The sequence below is a fragment of the Cibotium barometz genome, chromosome 13 (assembly GCF_041138505.1).
Source record: "Cibotium barometz isolate CiBa-2024 chromosome 13, ASM4113850v1, whole genome shotgun sequence".
NCBI classification, from domain to species: domain Eukaryota; kingdom Viridiplantae; phylum Streptophyta; class Polypodiopsida; order Cyatheales; family Cibotiaceae; genus Cibotium; species Cibotium barometz.
Genome location: NC_141058.1, coordinates 26,652,768 through 26,666,457, shown reverse-complemented (window position 1 = coordinate 26,666,457; position 13,690 = coordinate 26,652,768). Strand labels below are relative to the sequence as shown.

The 13,690-nt window shown below is 48.3% G+C and overlaps 1 protein-coding gene across 2 annotated transcripts in view; it reads right to left on the bottom strand.

The window, feature by feature from the left end:
* The window catches only part of LOC147632544 (uncharacterized), a 45,005-nt gene extending 32,656 nt beyond the window's left edge, over nt 1-12,349 (bottom strand). Inside the window, exons 1-3 of one of the 2 annotated variants that reach the window (XM_086807315.1) lie at nt 11,269-12,349; nt 10,931-10,999; nt 10,662-10,730 (exon numbers count right to left, since the gene is read on the bottom strand). In XM_086807315.1, the coding sequence (XP_086663441.1) occupies nt 10,662-10,730; nt 10,931-10,999; nt 11,269-12,240 (1,110 nt within the window). In that variant the 5' untranslated portion in view covers nt 12,241-12,349. The remainder of the gene's footprint in view (nt 1-10,661; nt 10,731-10,930; nt 11,000-11,268) is intronic. The other variant, XM_086807316.1, reaches the window with a different exon arrangement.
* Nucleotides 12,350-13,690: the final 1,341 nt, after the last annotated feature.

Below are 13,690 nucleotides of genomic sequence, written 5' to 3'. Positions count from 1 at the left end.
GTCAACGCAGGCGGCGGCAGCAGCTCGAAAGTCGAAACATGTGCGGCTGTGTGAAAGTACACAAAGTACACGTCGGGCGAAACGATGTGATAAGACCTTTTTTTTTATAGAAAAAAAATGCATTTCAAAGTATGAAACTTTTGTGAAACATTTCAGTCCGTTTCAAATGGACTGAAACGAGTTTCGTTGCTACTATGCTGTAGTGGTAATCTGAACCTGTATAAGGTGGGTAGCAGATCACTCTCTATAGGAGAGTAAGCCCAAAGCTTTGTGAAAAGCTTCAAACTTCTCTCGAGGCAATCTTCTCTTTGCATCTCTCAACATCTTGTGTGTGCTGCTGCACCCTTCACATACATGGTTTGGTGGCAGTTCTACACAAGGCATGTCCTACACCATTTGATGCCTTTGCAATAGCATCAAACTGCCATAATTCACATGCCCAAACCTGGCATGCCACAATTCTGCCTTTTGCATGGCAGGTGTAAGAGTGGTAACCACATGAGCATCATGCTCTCTCCTGTCAAACCTATCAAGCTGATATAACCCATGGTACAATGGACCGTAAGTAACCACCTTCACGGTCATTGATTGTGCACCTGTCGTCCTCAAAGTTCTCTATGTATCCTCTTTTAACAAAGGAGGAGACAGACAGGATGTTCTTCTTAATCCCAAGCACATACAATACATCTGGAAGACATAAGTCTCCACCATTTGTTGTTGTGAGATTTGCTATTGTGAGGATCATCTCACCAACACCCTGCACTGGATAAGAAGAATTGTTTGCACATGTTACCCATTTGCCTTGTCTCAAGGGCAGCCATAAGCTTCTTAAACACATTCCTCTGTGAGGTAATGTGTTTAGAAGCACCACTGTCAAAGTACCATGTGTCGTATCTTTCATTGACACCATAGTTGTTTCTCGTACGCGTACGAACCTATTCGTACGTACGAGTCGTACGGTACGATACCGTACGAATTCGTACGATATCGTACGGTACGAGTTAGTTTTTTTTTTTTTTTCCCCCCCCCCAAAATTTTTTTTCCCTTGAAAAAAAATTTCCAAATGCTTAAAAAAAATAGAAACCCTGCTTTACGAAGATCCCAAATGCTCGCAATACTTCGCAACTTTCGTGTCCACTCAGTATTCCATATGGGGTTGTGGAGAGACCTAAAAAATCTGGCGAGGTAGACTGGTAGTGTACACTTGATTGGTAGGATGAGAGAATCTTGCTACATCACTTGGGGATCCCTGGTATAGGTAGGCTAGACAATTAGATTCTCAAGTTATGCACAAAGGAGAACATTTGGACATGGCCATTTTGATCTAGAGAGGAGTCCCTAAACTTATCACCCTAGATGCACTCCTCGTATTTGTGCAAGGACGGTCCCTTAGTCATAAACGCTACACTGGGAGACCTTTGGTATTGCATTAACCATCCAGGTTCTTTTTTGGAGACAATCGGGAGATCCAACCGGGAGAGACACATATCCATGTACTGGTTTCTCAAGCACTGTAGACTCCTCCCCTCCCAACCTTCCCTCACATTCAAGCTTGAAGCTCCATAGCTTGTAAGTGTAAAAAATAAAAACCGTATTTTATCGTACCGTATCCCAAAATTTCATATCGTACCGAATATTCCCGTACGGTATCGTACCGTATCGTATCGTATTTTCGTACCGTGACAACTATGATTGACACTGAGAGACATATGCTCTAATGATTCATCATAATTGTAAGTAAGAAATGTCCACTCATCCTACACAAGATTTATTGATGCATCATTTTTCACTGCAGGTGATGAAGAAGAATCTAAAGCCATGCCGCTTGCCTTTTTCTTCTCCTTTGCAAGCCGCTTTCTACACTTATTCAAATAGTGATCGGGCTTTTTGCAGTAGTAACATTTCCCTTTTTCTTGGACTTGCCTGCATCAATTTTAGCCTTATGTGAAGGTTGTCCCAAATCAGTCTTTGGCTGAAAATTGCTTTTGGCTTTTCCTTGGCCCTTGCCTTAGGCAACAAAAGCCCCATCACTACCACGCATGACAAAAGATTTGTACTTCTGATTCTGCTCCTCCTGTAGTAACAAGCCAGCCAACTCTTCAAACAAGATCGGTTCTGGGTTCCCCCACATAGATAGAGTGAGCCATGTGTGGAAGTTAAAGTAAGTTTCTGGCAGTGATGATAGTGTCCTCGAAACCAGCTCCTTTTCAGAAATGACCTCATCAATATTAGCAACTGCTCCTGAAGATCCTGGATCTTTGTAAGATGTTCAGCCATATTGTCATCATTCATGTCCAAATTCTCAAGTTGCTTCTTGAGATATGCAACCCTGGCCTCATTCTTTGCCTCATACATGGTTTCATGTACATCCCAAGTTCGTTGTGAGGTCTTGCAAGACCTGATATGCGGTATGATTAATCGCTTTACTAACAAAACAATCAAAGCCATCGCTTGGGCATCACGAGTATCCCATCTCTTCTGCTCCTATAAGGGAGTAGGCACTACAGCTTGTTGAGCACCACCGCCAGGTGTGTTAGGTGCTATGTCTGCAGGGCATACATCTTCACGTGATACATAACCCCATAAGCCTTTGGCCACAAGAAGGTTTCGGACCATGAAACTCCAAAGGGAGTAGTTACGACCATCCAATTTCTCCTCTTGGGACAAAACCCCAAATATATCAGTTGTATTCCTAGCCATATAATGATGAAATCTCTTTACCAAGAGATGCAAACACTTGCAACCAAGTATGCTGTAAAAAGCACCTACAGGCAAAAACCCAATGCACCGGAGTGCTATGACAGGCAATCACAGATTCTTGAGCAAACTTTTTGCCTCAATACAAGGTTGTATAAATGTTTGGAGTCTCCTGACAACACAAGTAATGCATCTCTGCACAATCAATGCATAAACATCCAATCAAGGCATGTAGAATGGAAAGCCCCAAATTTTTGTGCGCTAGAGAGCTAAATGATGTGCCGATTGCACACAAATGCAAAAACCCCAATTTTTAATGCACCGTTTGACTCAATTTTGTGTCGATTGCACATAAATTGCAAAAGCCCCAAATCTTTTTTTTTCCTAGGAAAAAGATCCTTCAATTAGTTAAAGAAAAAACAGCCACAAAGGGCTAAGTACAGCCACGACGAGCTAAATACAACTCGCCTCATATAAGGGCGCGAAACAAATGATCATAAGGGGAAGAGATGTTTCTCCTCCGACTGGCTGCTCTTGGAGGAGAAGGCTATCTCATACAAGGGAAGAGGGGGGGGGGGGGGGGGGGGGGGGGGCGAAACAACCACACAAGTGGTCTGTAATGCCAAATGGGGTCACCGCCTCTATCTGTGAGGAAAGGGCCATGCCTCCAAAGTCTCAAGAAGGCTTCCCGCCGCTTCCACATGCGGTCACAACCTCCCTCTAGCTTCCCCCACTGACCGCGGTGGGTGTGAATGATATCAAGCCATATGCTCCTAATGGTCTCAGCCGGCGGAATGTGGGCACCCTTGATGGCCTCGCTGCATCTAGCACGCCAGATGTGCCAAGCTGCTATGCTAGCAGCAAATCTCCCATCTTTGGCATGAGCCTGGTTGCCAGTCACCTAGGTGGGACTATGACTGGTACTGCTGTAATACGATGGTGGGAGACCTGAAGGGCTAGTCCTCCCCCATCCTCCTCATCATAAGTCCTGACCACTCCAGCCTCGGTGGCCCAAGCGACAGTACCCCAAGTGATGATCTGGGTCGATGCCTTGTCCATAGCGAAGATGTAGAGAATCTGTTGCCAAATCTGTTGAGCCTTCAGGCAATCCCAAAGGCAATGTCTCTGAGACTCCTGGGGGTGGCCACACCGCGGGCAAGCTGCTAACCGACCTCCAACTGCCAGCCAAGTACCGACTGCCAAACTCCTGTGTGCCATCAGCCAAAGAAAGAGAGTGATCTTCCTCGGCCGAAAGCTGTCCCGAAGCATCTTCCAAAAGTCAGAAACGAAGTGTTGTGAAAGGCCCTAAGACTGCCAGTGTGCTGCTACTGCTGCTGGTGTGCCATCTATCTCAGGCATCTGGATCCTGCGGCCAAGCCGCGTTGTATATGCAAAGAAGGGGGCATCCAAAGTCTCCTCTCGATCTGTGGGATCATGCCAAGTCCACTCTCCCGAGTCCCACTGCAGTCACGTGAGAGGTTGGCACTCCCAAATCCATAGCCACCATAGTCTCTCCCTGGCCACCTTGGCCGGTGCTGGATCTATGTGCCATTCCCGTGCCTGAAAACCAATCACCCTCACCCTCTGCAAGGTGAGGCCTCTAAAATCCTCCAAGGGGAGCTCTGATCTCTCTAGTCTGCCATGGGATCCAGTAGAAAAAGCCAGCAGACCACTGTCCTCATCTACTCCATGGACCGCCACGAGGATATCATGTCTGGTAAACACGCCTAGCCAAACCTCTGGAATAGGGGTCAACCACTCTTGAGGAATAGCTGAGTCAATGTCTTGTCTCTACCCTGGATCCCTATCAGGCCTCTCTCCTACCCCTCCTGAGGTAACTGCCTGTGTGCAATCCAATCTCCAAGAGACCTGGCTGGTCCCATGCTCAAGGCGCCCCAGGATACATACGGTCGAGCCCCTAGAATGTGGCCATTGGGTAAACGGATCAAGGGGTCCCAGACCAAAGGCTGTCGAAGCTGCTCCTCTGAGGCAACTGGAGCAATCTATCTGAGGGCTGGCTTGAGATGATCCCAAGCACGAAGTAGACTAGCTGCGAATCTGTCCTCAAAGGCTGAGCTAAAACCACGGGCTCGCATCTCTGTGAAAATCCATCTAGTACTCTATGGCCACGAGCCCCCAAGGCTCGGAGTGCGGGCTAAAATCCAAGCCAAGAGAAAATCCTTCCAAGGCTCACCACCCGGTAGGAGTCCTCTAACAATTAGCTTGCCTAGTGGGGCACGGCTCTTTATAGCAAGATCGATGAGGCCAAGCTCCCCTCTGGTACGTGGCTGAATGATCACTCTCCATGACACCTTGGCCCTAGCTGGCCTCCCATCACTTCCGGCCCACAAGAAGTTCCGGCTCAAATGATGTACCTGGCCAATACATGCCCGAGAAAAGGCCCAACACAAAGTGATGTACCACATGGTGGCAAGCAGTACCTGGTTCGCCACCACCACTCTGCCTACTAAGGATAGCCTCGCAGAGCTCTAGTATAAAAGCTTCTTCCGAATACTCAGAAGAAGCGGAGCGAGCTACTGCTCGGGAGAGATATGTAGCATGTGGAAGCTTCGGGGAAGATCGGTAACTTCAATGCTCATAAATCAGCACACTTTTCGCGACGGAATTAACGCACAAAACTGAATGAAGATGTGCAAAAAATAGAGAGAGAGAGAGAGAGAGGGAGAGAGGAGAGGACACAGTATTGGGTCCCAAATACCCTCTGTAGGGCCCCCACCACGGATGGTGTATTTGCTTTATTAGAATGATGTAAATCTGAAAGAAAATACCGGAAAACTTGACCTTTCTTGGCTGAGAAATCTCTGCCCTTGACCTGCAGTCCTTCACCCCTTTGCGTTAGCAAGCCCTTGGCTCTCCTAGCCCTTTGGTTGCTTGAGCACTTGGTGAATTATGAGATAACACAAGACTCACCTATTTATACTTCTTCTAATAAGCAGTCGGCCAGTTCTAAACCAGGCGGCCAGCATTAATTCTGTCCCACTACTGAATAATAGCATTAAATGCTAGTTAAATCCTAGAAAAGCTGCGCTTCTTTCCCTTGTTGGCTGGGCATCAGGCGCATGATTCAAGATAGGGCTGGGCACTGTTTGTAGACTGTTTGGGGACTGGGCAGCCTGTATGGGCTGCCCCATACTTGCCCTTACAGCCATAACTAGGATGTACAGCCTGTAGGCTTCCCCTAGCCTGCCCTTAGGGCTGTCCTACAGCCCCTCATGGCCATGGCTGGTGGGTTCAGCCAGGGCCTTCCTGGCCCTCATGGGGGTGGTTTACCCTATCCCCATGCCCACACAAGGACTCCAGGTAGCCCTATGGGCTTGCCCCTTTTCCTAAAAGCAAACCCTAACTATCTACACAATGATTTAGCATCCAGTACCATACCAGATACACAGAATCACTGACATCATTCCAGAGGGAGACTCACAGCACGGACTGGCACTGTTTCATGTGCAGGACAGTGCACCCTAACCTTGGACGCCTGTGCAGGACAATGCACACCCGACCTCGGACGACTGGGATGGATCCCTGGCTGACTCGTCTCGGACTGGGCTCACATGGGACCAGTTTACCATCCCAGGTTCTGCACCTTCTGTACAGATATGTCTACGTGACATCCAAGTGCGGGATGCACGTGACAAGATATGAATACCAACCTGGCAACCGATGTAGCGGACTGGAGTGCGCCTTGGGATCCACTGGAAAGCCTCAACTGGTCACCAAGTCGGGGCAGGTGTTGACCCTACCCAAAAGCCACACGACTTGTGCAGTTGATCTACGCTTCATATGCACGGCAGAAAATCTCGATCGCCTCCGCGAATCTTGGAGATTCCCAACATCTCCTGCAAAGTAGGCTGCTGTGTCGTCTACGAACTCTGAGTCCAGCAGCTTCTCTTGCGTTTTGGAGGGGAAGGCACAATCCCTAAAGTTCGGTCTCCTAGTGGGTGGAGAGCAAACTACTCATGGCCTCGGCGACAAATAGGAAGAGGTACAGTGCCAGAGGACAACCGTGTCGAACCAAGCGGGAAATGGGGAATCTGTCGCCTCAGGCTCCCTAAATGAGAACCTGGCTGTGTGATGTTGAGTAAAGTTCAGAGACTCCACGAATCCACTCCATGGGGAATCCAATCTGGCTCATTGTGCTCTCCAAAAAGCTTTCTCAAAGTCTAGGAGTCGCACAATGAGGTCTTGCTGCCGCATCCTGGCCGAAGCTGTCACCTCCCAAAAGGTAAAGATGTTGTCTAGAATGCTCCGATCCTGAACAAAGCCAGTCTTAGTGTCGTGGATAAAGTCTAGGAGAGAAAGCTGAAGTCGCTTGTTGATGGCCTTGGCCAAAATCTTATAGGTTGTACCTAGGAGGGTGATGGGTCTCCATTGCCAGATCTCCAATCTATCACCACTCTCCTTGGGAATCAAATGTATCAAGCCCTCTATGAGCCTCTTTGGCATGGCACATGTGAGCATAATCTCATTGAAGGCAACGCAAAGGCCACCTTCCATGAGGTCCCAATGGCGAAGAAAGAAAGAGACAGGAAGCCCGTCCGCCCCCGGGCATTTGCCCCTGCATGGTGCCGTCACATCGTCTCTGCCAACTCCTCTGCAGTGAAAGGGGTCAATAAGAAAGACCGAAGGGAGGGGGGAACCACCTCTCTCGTGTGCCGCTAGACTCTCTCGCGAGCGAGCACAACTAAGATGCAAACACCCCCTTGGTTCCCCACTGGACCAAAAGCAAGCAACCAAAAAGTGTGACTACGACCTGGCAAGATCTTCTCGCATCTCTGAATACGTCATGCTGACAAATGGAGCTCTTGCAGGAGCAAAATAACCATTGAGCCCCCCGCACAGAATCTCGTGTAGAAGAACCCCTCTCCTGGTTTGGAAGTGGGGCCCGTCCATCCCATGAATGTTCCAAGAGATAATTTCATAACTATGCACCCGAGGAGTGAGACCTGCTCAATGCACTCCACAGAGGATTTTGGAAGTAGGTTTGAAAGAAGAGTAGTGACAATCTGTGTGTGGCCGAATGCGAGCCAGGTGCTCATTATCCTGCCCTCGATGAAACCTCACTCTGCTCTAGCCTATTGTGGGCTACTCGAGGCTCCATCCCTCACAATGAAGATAACGTTATACCACTGCCACATGTAAGAATAAGAACAAGACCACCTCCAAGCTCAAAGAGTCCAGAGCTTCGTCTTGCCCCATAGCTCCAACTGGGCCAAGGGCTAGAAATGTGTGACATTACCAACAAGCCATCCATCCCTGTGTCCCAAATGCCGAGAGAGAGTGACTCCCCTGAGAGTGGATGGTGGAGGATGCAATCTCACAATCCCACTCCCTACCCAGGGCAAACGCTGAGCAGGAACGAAAATATCCCCATGCCACTGTCTGGAGTGCCTGTTCGAGAGTGATGGAAAATCACGCAGACTCGGAGGGGAGCCACTCTCTCTGAGAACTCCCTTGCCTCCATTGGTATCTAAAGAGGTTTTAATCCATCGGGCTCCCATGATTAGGGGGGCGCCAGGGGAATCTAGATGGAGAGCAGCCAACGAAGATACTGCAATCGTTATCTCCACAAGATCAAAGAAATGGTGAATCAAACGACGAGCCGAGCTGGACTGCTAGCGTCGGGAGGGATCAGGAGCGGCAAGAATTTTTGTGTGTGTGTGCTGGTGTCACACAATTCCTTACAGCTTCTATCTTTCTAATGTTCATGTGTGGCATGTGGAGCCTGACATGACATACATGTATGGCTGGTGTAGCCTAACATGGTGTGTCTGTGTGGCATATGGAACCTGACATGACAGTACATGTATGATTGGTGTAGCCTGACATGATAGTACATGTGCGGCTTGTGGGGCTTGACATGGTGTACATGTATGGCCATGGAGCCTGACATGATGAAAGTCTCTGGGACAAGCTATCTTGGAGATCTTGTGTATTTATGTTCTGGGAAGGTTCCGGAAGGATCATGAGCCCTAGACATTTTATCGGATACAATTGAGCAGATGGGTGTTTCTTCCAATATAATTGCACTCATGTGTGTGCATGACTTTGATTTTATCTTTGGATGACTTGTCTTGTTTGCCTCGACAATGCCTGAGATTTCTGCCTATGTTGTCCATGGGGCCGGCGACGCCTGGGCACCCTTTTCATCTGTTGTCAGTGCATCAGGTTTGCAAGACTGGCGTACGGGTGGAGTTTGATGAGCATTTTGTTGCTCTCCGGGACAAAGCAACAGGCCAAGTGGTTTGGGAAGGCGGAGTGGAGAATGGAGTTTACACGCTTTCAGCACTCTCTCTCCCAGGTCCTCAGGTTTGTGATGAGTGGCAGTCTGGTAATGGCCACTTAAGTGTGGATACGTTGCAGGTGCAGACTTTCCGGGACGAGATGGTGGATAGCTTGCCAGTAGATGGCAGCAGTTGGCAGGAACTCTCCAGTACTGATGTTGGTAGTTCTTGTGTTCGTCAGTCAGAGGAAACTGAACAGATAAATTATGCTATGATGTCTCGTAGTATTCGGGACAAAGAAACTCCTATAGATGAGGATGTTCTTTCCACGAGGACCTTTCAGAAAGCCAGGCAGGTGGCAGTTGATTACTTGCAGAAGGAGGTGCATACTCCAGGCTTTGTGGTTCCGGAGTCAGAGGGGTTGGTTGACAGGTTTCAGAAGGCCTTGTGTGGTCTTCAGCAGGTTTCCAGGATTTGTTTTTGCACCGTAAAACAGGTGTTGATCCTTGTGAGCAGTGTGATGCCTCTTTGACTCAGAAGCAGAATGGTTCATTGATCTGGTTGATGGACTCCAGATTGGACGGGAGCTTCCTGATGAGGCAGTTGAGCTCGTGGTTGCGGATGACTCTTTGGGAGGCAGGATTGCGTTTCCTGTGGTTTCTGCGACATGCGAAGGATCATGGACTCTTGTACACAGGAGGGGGATTGTTGGATGGAGTCCAACTCCACGGTTGGAGTGACTCAGTTTGGGGAGGAGATCCGGACACGAGGAGACCTACTTCAGGCCTAGGAGCAGTTTTCTGGAGCAGTAAGAGACAGTCATCTTTTGCCTTGTCTCGAGGACAAAGGCAGAGTACCGGGCTGCTTGTGATGCTGCTCGTGAGGTGGTGAGGTTACAGAGGTTGCATTGCAGGATTGGGCTTCCACTGGAGGAACCCATGGTCATCCAAAGGCACTTTGTTCGTGAACAGATCGTTGCTGATGACATCTTGCTAGAGTTCTGTTGGACGGAGGACAGTACAGTGGACCTCTTCACGAAGTGGCTATCTCAGGATTTGCTCAGGTGGCACCCCAGCTCCCTGTGGTTGGTTTCACAGACAGGAGCTGAGAGGGGGTGTTAGAAGTCATCTCCTGTCTATTTTTATACACCAGAGCCTTTGTTGTGGGTGTGCCCGCCCTTATGAGGTGTTTTCTCATTTTTCCCCACTCCGTATTTTTCCCCATTTTTTCCTATTTTTCTGTGGCATGGGAGGCAATCTAGTAGTGGCAGGAGGACCCTGATGCTGGCCGACCCGCTCTGCTGGCCGACTGTGATTTTTCAGTCGTGGAGGTTTCTTGTGTCCAGTCGGCTGCCCTACAGCAGGCCGACTGCTGATGGGGGGCCATATAAATATGCCCCCAGTCCCTTGTCATTTTTTGTATCATTTCTCGGGATCTTCTTGTGTATACAGAGCAGAGTTACACGCCTCTATCTCTCTCTCTCTTGTGCTGTGATTTTCTGCGTTTTGCTCGTGTTCCCAGATCTGGTCATCATCTCCGCTGCGTATTCTGACAGCGTATTCTGACAATAACCAACACCCCCCCGCCCGCCCTGCGCGGTGGCCGCGTGCGCACACCCCTCAATCACGCAACATCAAAAACCATGACTGTTTTAAAGCTGGTCACATGTAAAACATTACTAGGACAATGATAAATCATAGTAACATAGAAGAACAAGCTTACCTCAACAAGATCACCTGCATTAGCAACAACTCTCTTCACAAAAACTGCCCCAGAGCTGTAGCCACTTTCCTGCAATTGAACATCCATATCAAGGAATTAACACACTTACGGAAAAATTTATATGCCCCTTTCCTACTAGAAGCTTTAGAGACACAACCCCTGCCCGTGGAAAGGGGAGGGTGGCCGTCCAACCCCTGCCTGTGCAATGGGCAGGGATCTGTCTGTAAAGACCCTTAGAACACACAAATTCATGTGTCAAAACCTGTTACCTGCAGAAATGTTGGGATTTTGAAAATCACAATGTCGTTTACCTGCGGTCTTTTGAAATAATAAGAAACCTGTTAAAACATGTAAACAGATTAGTACATGGCGGCTGCTTTTAGCCCTTGAATAATCAGTTGTGGTATGTGACAAGTCCAGCTAGCATATTGACAAGGAACCACGTGCAGCTAGTCAAAGTGATAAATGCATGTACACTTGACCACCTTTGTAACCAGGTTACAATTAGCAGTAGCACATTGATGTATATATAACATGTGCACTTACAGATTCGTGTGGCAAACAGTGTGATTGACCCAAAATAAGTTCCCTAAAAGCATGACTTCACCTTTTCAGCAATAATGCGGTCGCCCACTTCAAAGGTGGGATACATTGAAAGTGATGGGATGAACCTGGGCTCTGCTACAAACCATCTGAACATCAGTGATACCATGAATGTGGCAAAGACAGTCTTTCTCTCTTCTGTAGGAAGGTGACCCAGGTTGAACCTCTTCCAACAAGATCCCTGCTTTTTGGGAAGACCATCATCCGAGGCTAGGTTTAGGACATTGGGACCATTGGGGTGATTGCCATTGCCATTAAAGCTGTCTCCATGGCACAGGGAGGAGTGGCCGTGGTTAAAGCCATTCCAGCAAGATCCTTCCTTCTTGCACAGGCCACCATCTCTGCCATCATGTGAGGATAGGGTTAATCCATGGGGATCATGGATGCCATGGGACTCTCCATGGGATCCGTGGAGGTCACCTGTAATTAGGGCGTGGTCATGGAGGTCATTGCTAGTGAAGCTGTCACCATGGCAGGGGGGCATGCCATGGGGGTCTTCATCTGATGAGAAACTGCCGCTGCGGTCGATAGCATTGAATGAGGCTCTAAAGAATTCATGACAAGGAAGCCACCGCATGCCTTGGAAGAGGGAAAGGTTAGCACATCTGCGCATGCCTGGACCCCCAAATGCCCCCGTGTAGAATGTACGCCGTGTGGTATACTGGCATGCATAGGGTTTCTGCTTGGCCTGCCATCTGCAAGTATGGAGCTGCCTGCGATGGCGATCTCCGACCCTCTTCGGAAACGCTGTGGTGCACAGGGCCTGCCTTAGGGAAAACTTGGGGAAGATTGCTGAACTGCTGTTGGGCTTGACCTTTTTCTTCTTCTTGGCCGCAGGAGTGCAAGAGAAGCTTCGGACCTTCCATGGCGGGCAATCCCGCGTTCTGCAAGAAGGGTCTATGGCGCTGCGAAGCTCGGGGGTGGGAGCTCGAGGTCCGCATAGCGTGTGGAAAGCGGAGGCAAGGCGGCAGGCCATGGTGTAGCGCTGTTAGAGTAACAGAGAAGGTAGCTGCGGCAAAATGTAGGGGCTGCGCGAAGGCCCCAGGCTACTACTCACTGTGGCTATGGAGATTCAGTTGAAGTGCAAAGGGACACTACCAAAACCTTGGAAGTTAGAAGAACGTATACCATAGTCTCTATCATGCATGATTCGCTCCACGAAAAAAAGTGAACAAGGTCTTTTATTTTTTTATCTTTTGGGGTGTTGGGGCATTTTACACTCTCTCTCTCTCTCTCTCTCTCTCTCTCTCTCTCACACACACACACAGTGAGTCTTGTCCCCGCCCCCTTCCCCTTGTTCCATCATCTCTACTAGTCGGCAACCCGTGCTTCGCACATCTTTTGAGATTTCAAATTCAAATTTTACCCAAACCTCTTCCTCCCCTTCCCAAACCTCCAAATTATTGCTACGTGGCAGCTTTATGAAACTCTTCCTTAAGATAATATAGAGAAGAGATAGAGATAGAGATGTGATCAAGCATCTCATGCACCCTTGCACCACATGCTAACCCCTTTCACTCCTGGTGATAAAAGTGCACACGTCCTTACATAGGTCACACCAAAATTAAAAATTATGTACTCTTGTGAACATAGGCCTACTACCTAATGTGATGTAGCTACTTCCTTGTTAAAATAAAGTTTAACTTTTTCCTTGTGATGTAGCTACTTTCTATTTATAATATTTTTTTTAGCAAAAAAGTTATGGGGTAGCTCAAGCATTGTTTTTAATTAACCTAGACAACTTTGAGACACTTCTTTATAACTACTCCATCTCTATATATCTCTATATATCTCTATATATTATATAAAGGAAGAGTTTCACAAAGCTTCCACGTGGCAAAAATTTGGAGGTTTGGGAAAGGGAGAAGGAGGTTTGAGGAGGTTCGAGTAAAATTTGAATTTGGATGTCTCAAAAGACGTGCAAAGCATAGGTTTGTTCACTAAGGGAAGGTTCCACGTGGAGACCAAAGAGGGCCCCACGTGGGAGCCTCTCCCGTCTCCAAGCCTTTTTTGAGGGTTTTTTTTTTTGAATTCGAATTCTTCTTTGTGATTTGATAATGTGGTGATGAAGGGAGACTTAATAGGGAGTGGCAAAAAAATGATGCCGCATCATACGTTGGCATACCCCCCATTTCGATCTTCTTGCTCCCTCTTTGCTCCTTTACTCCACAGCATCACCCTACCCTCCTTGCTCCTTTTGCACCACACGGAGCTCACCCATGTGCGTCTTCACTACTCCAACCCCCCGCTACGTCGTTGGCCCCTGCTGCCCACTCTCACGTACCCTTAACGTCACTAGCCCTCGATGTCACTACCGTCCAGGCTACCGAACGCCCCCGACATCTCTTCCATCCATGCTACCGAATGCTCGCCACCACCTTCGCTTCTAGGTTTTTTAAACCTTTGTATTGTTTTTTTTTTTGGCT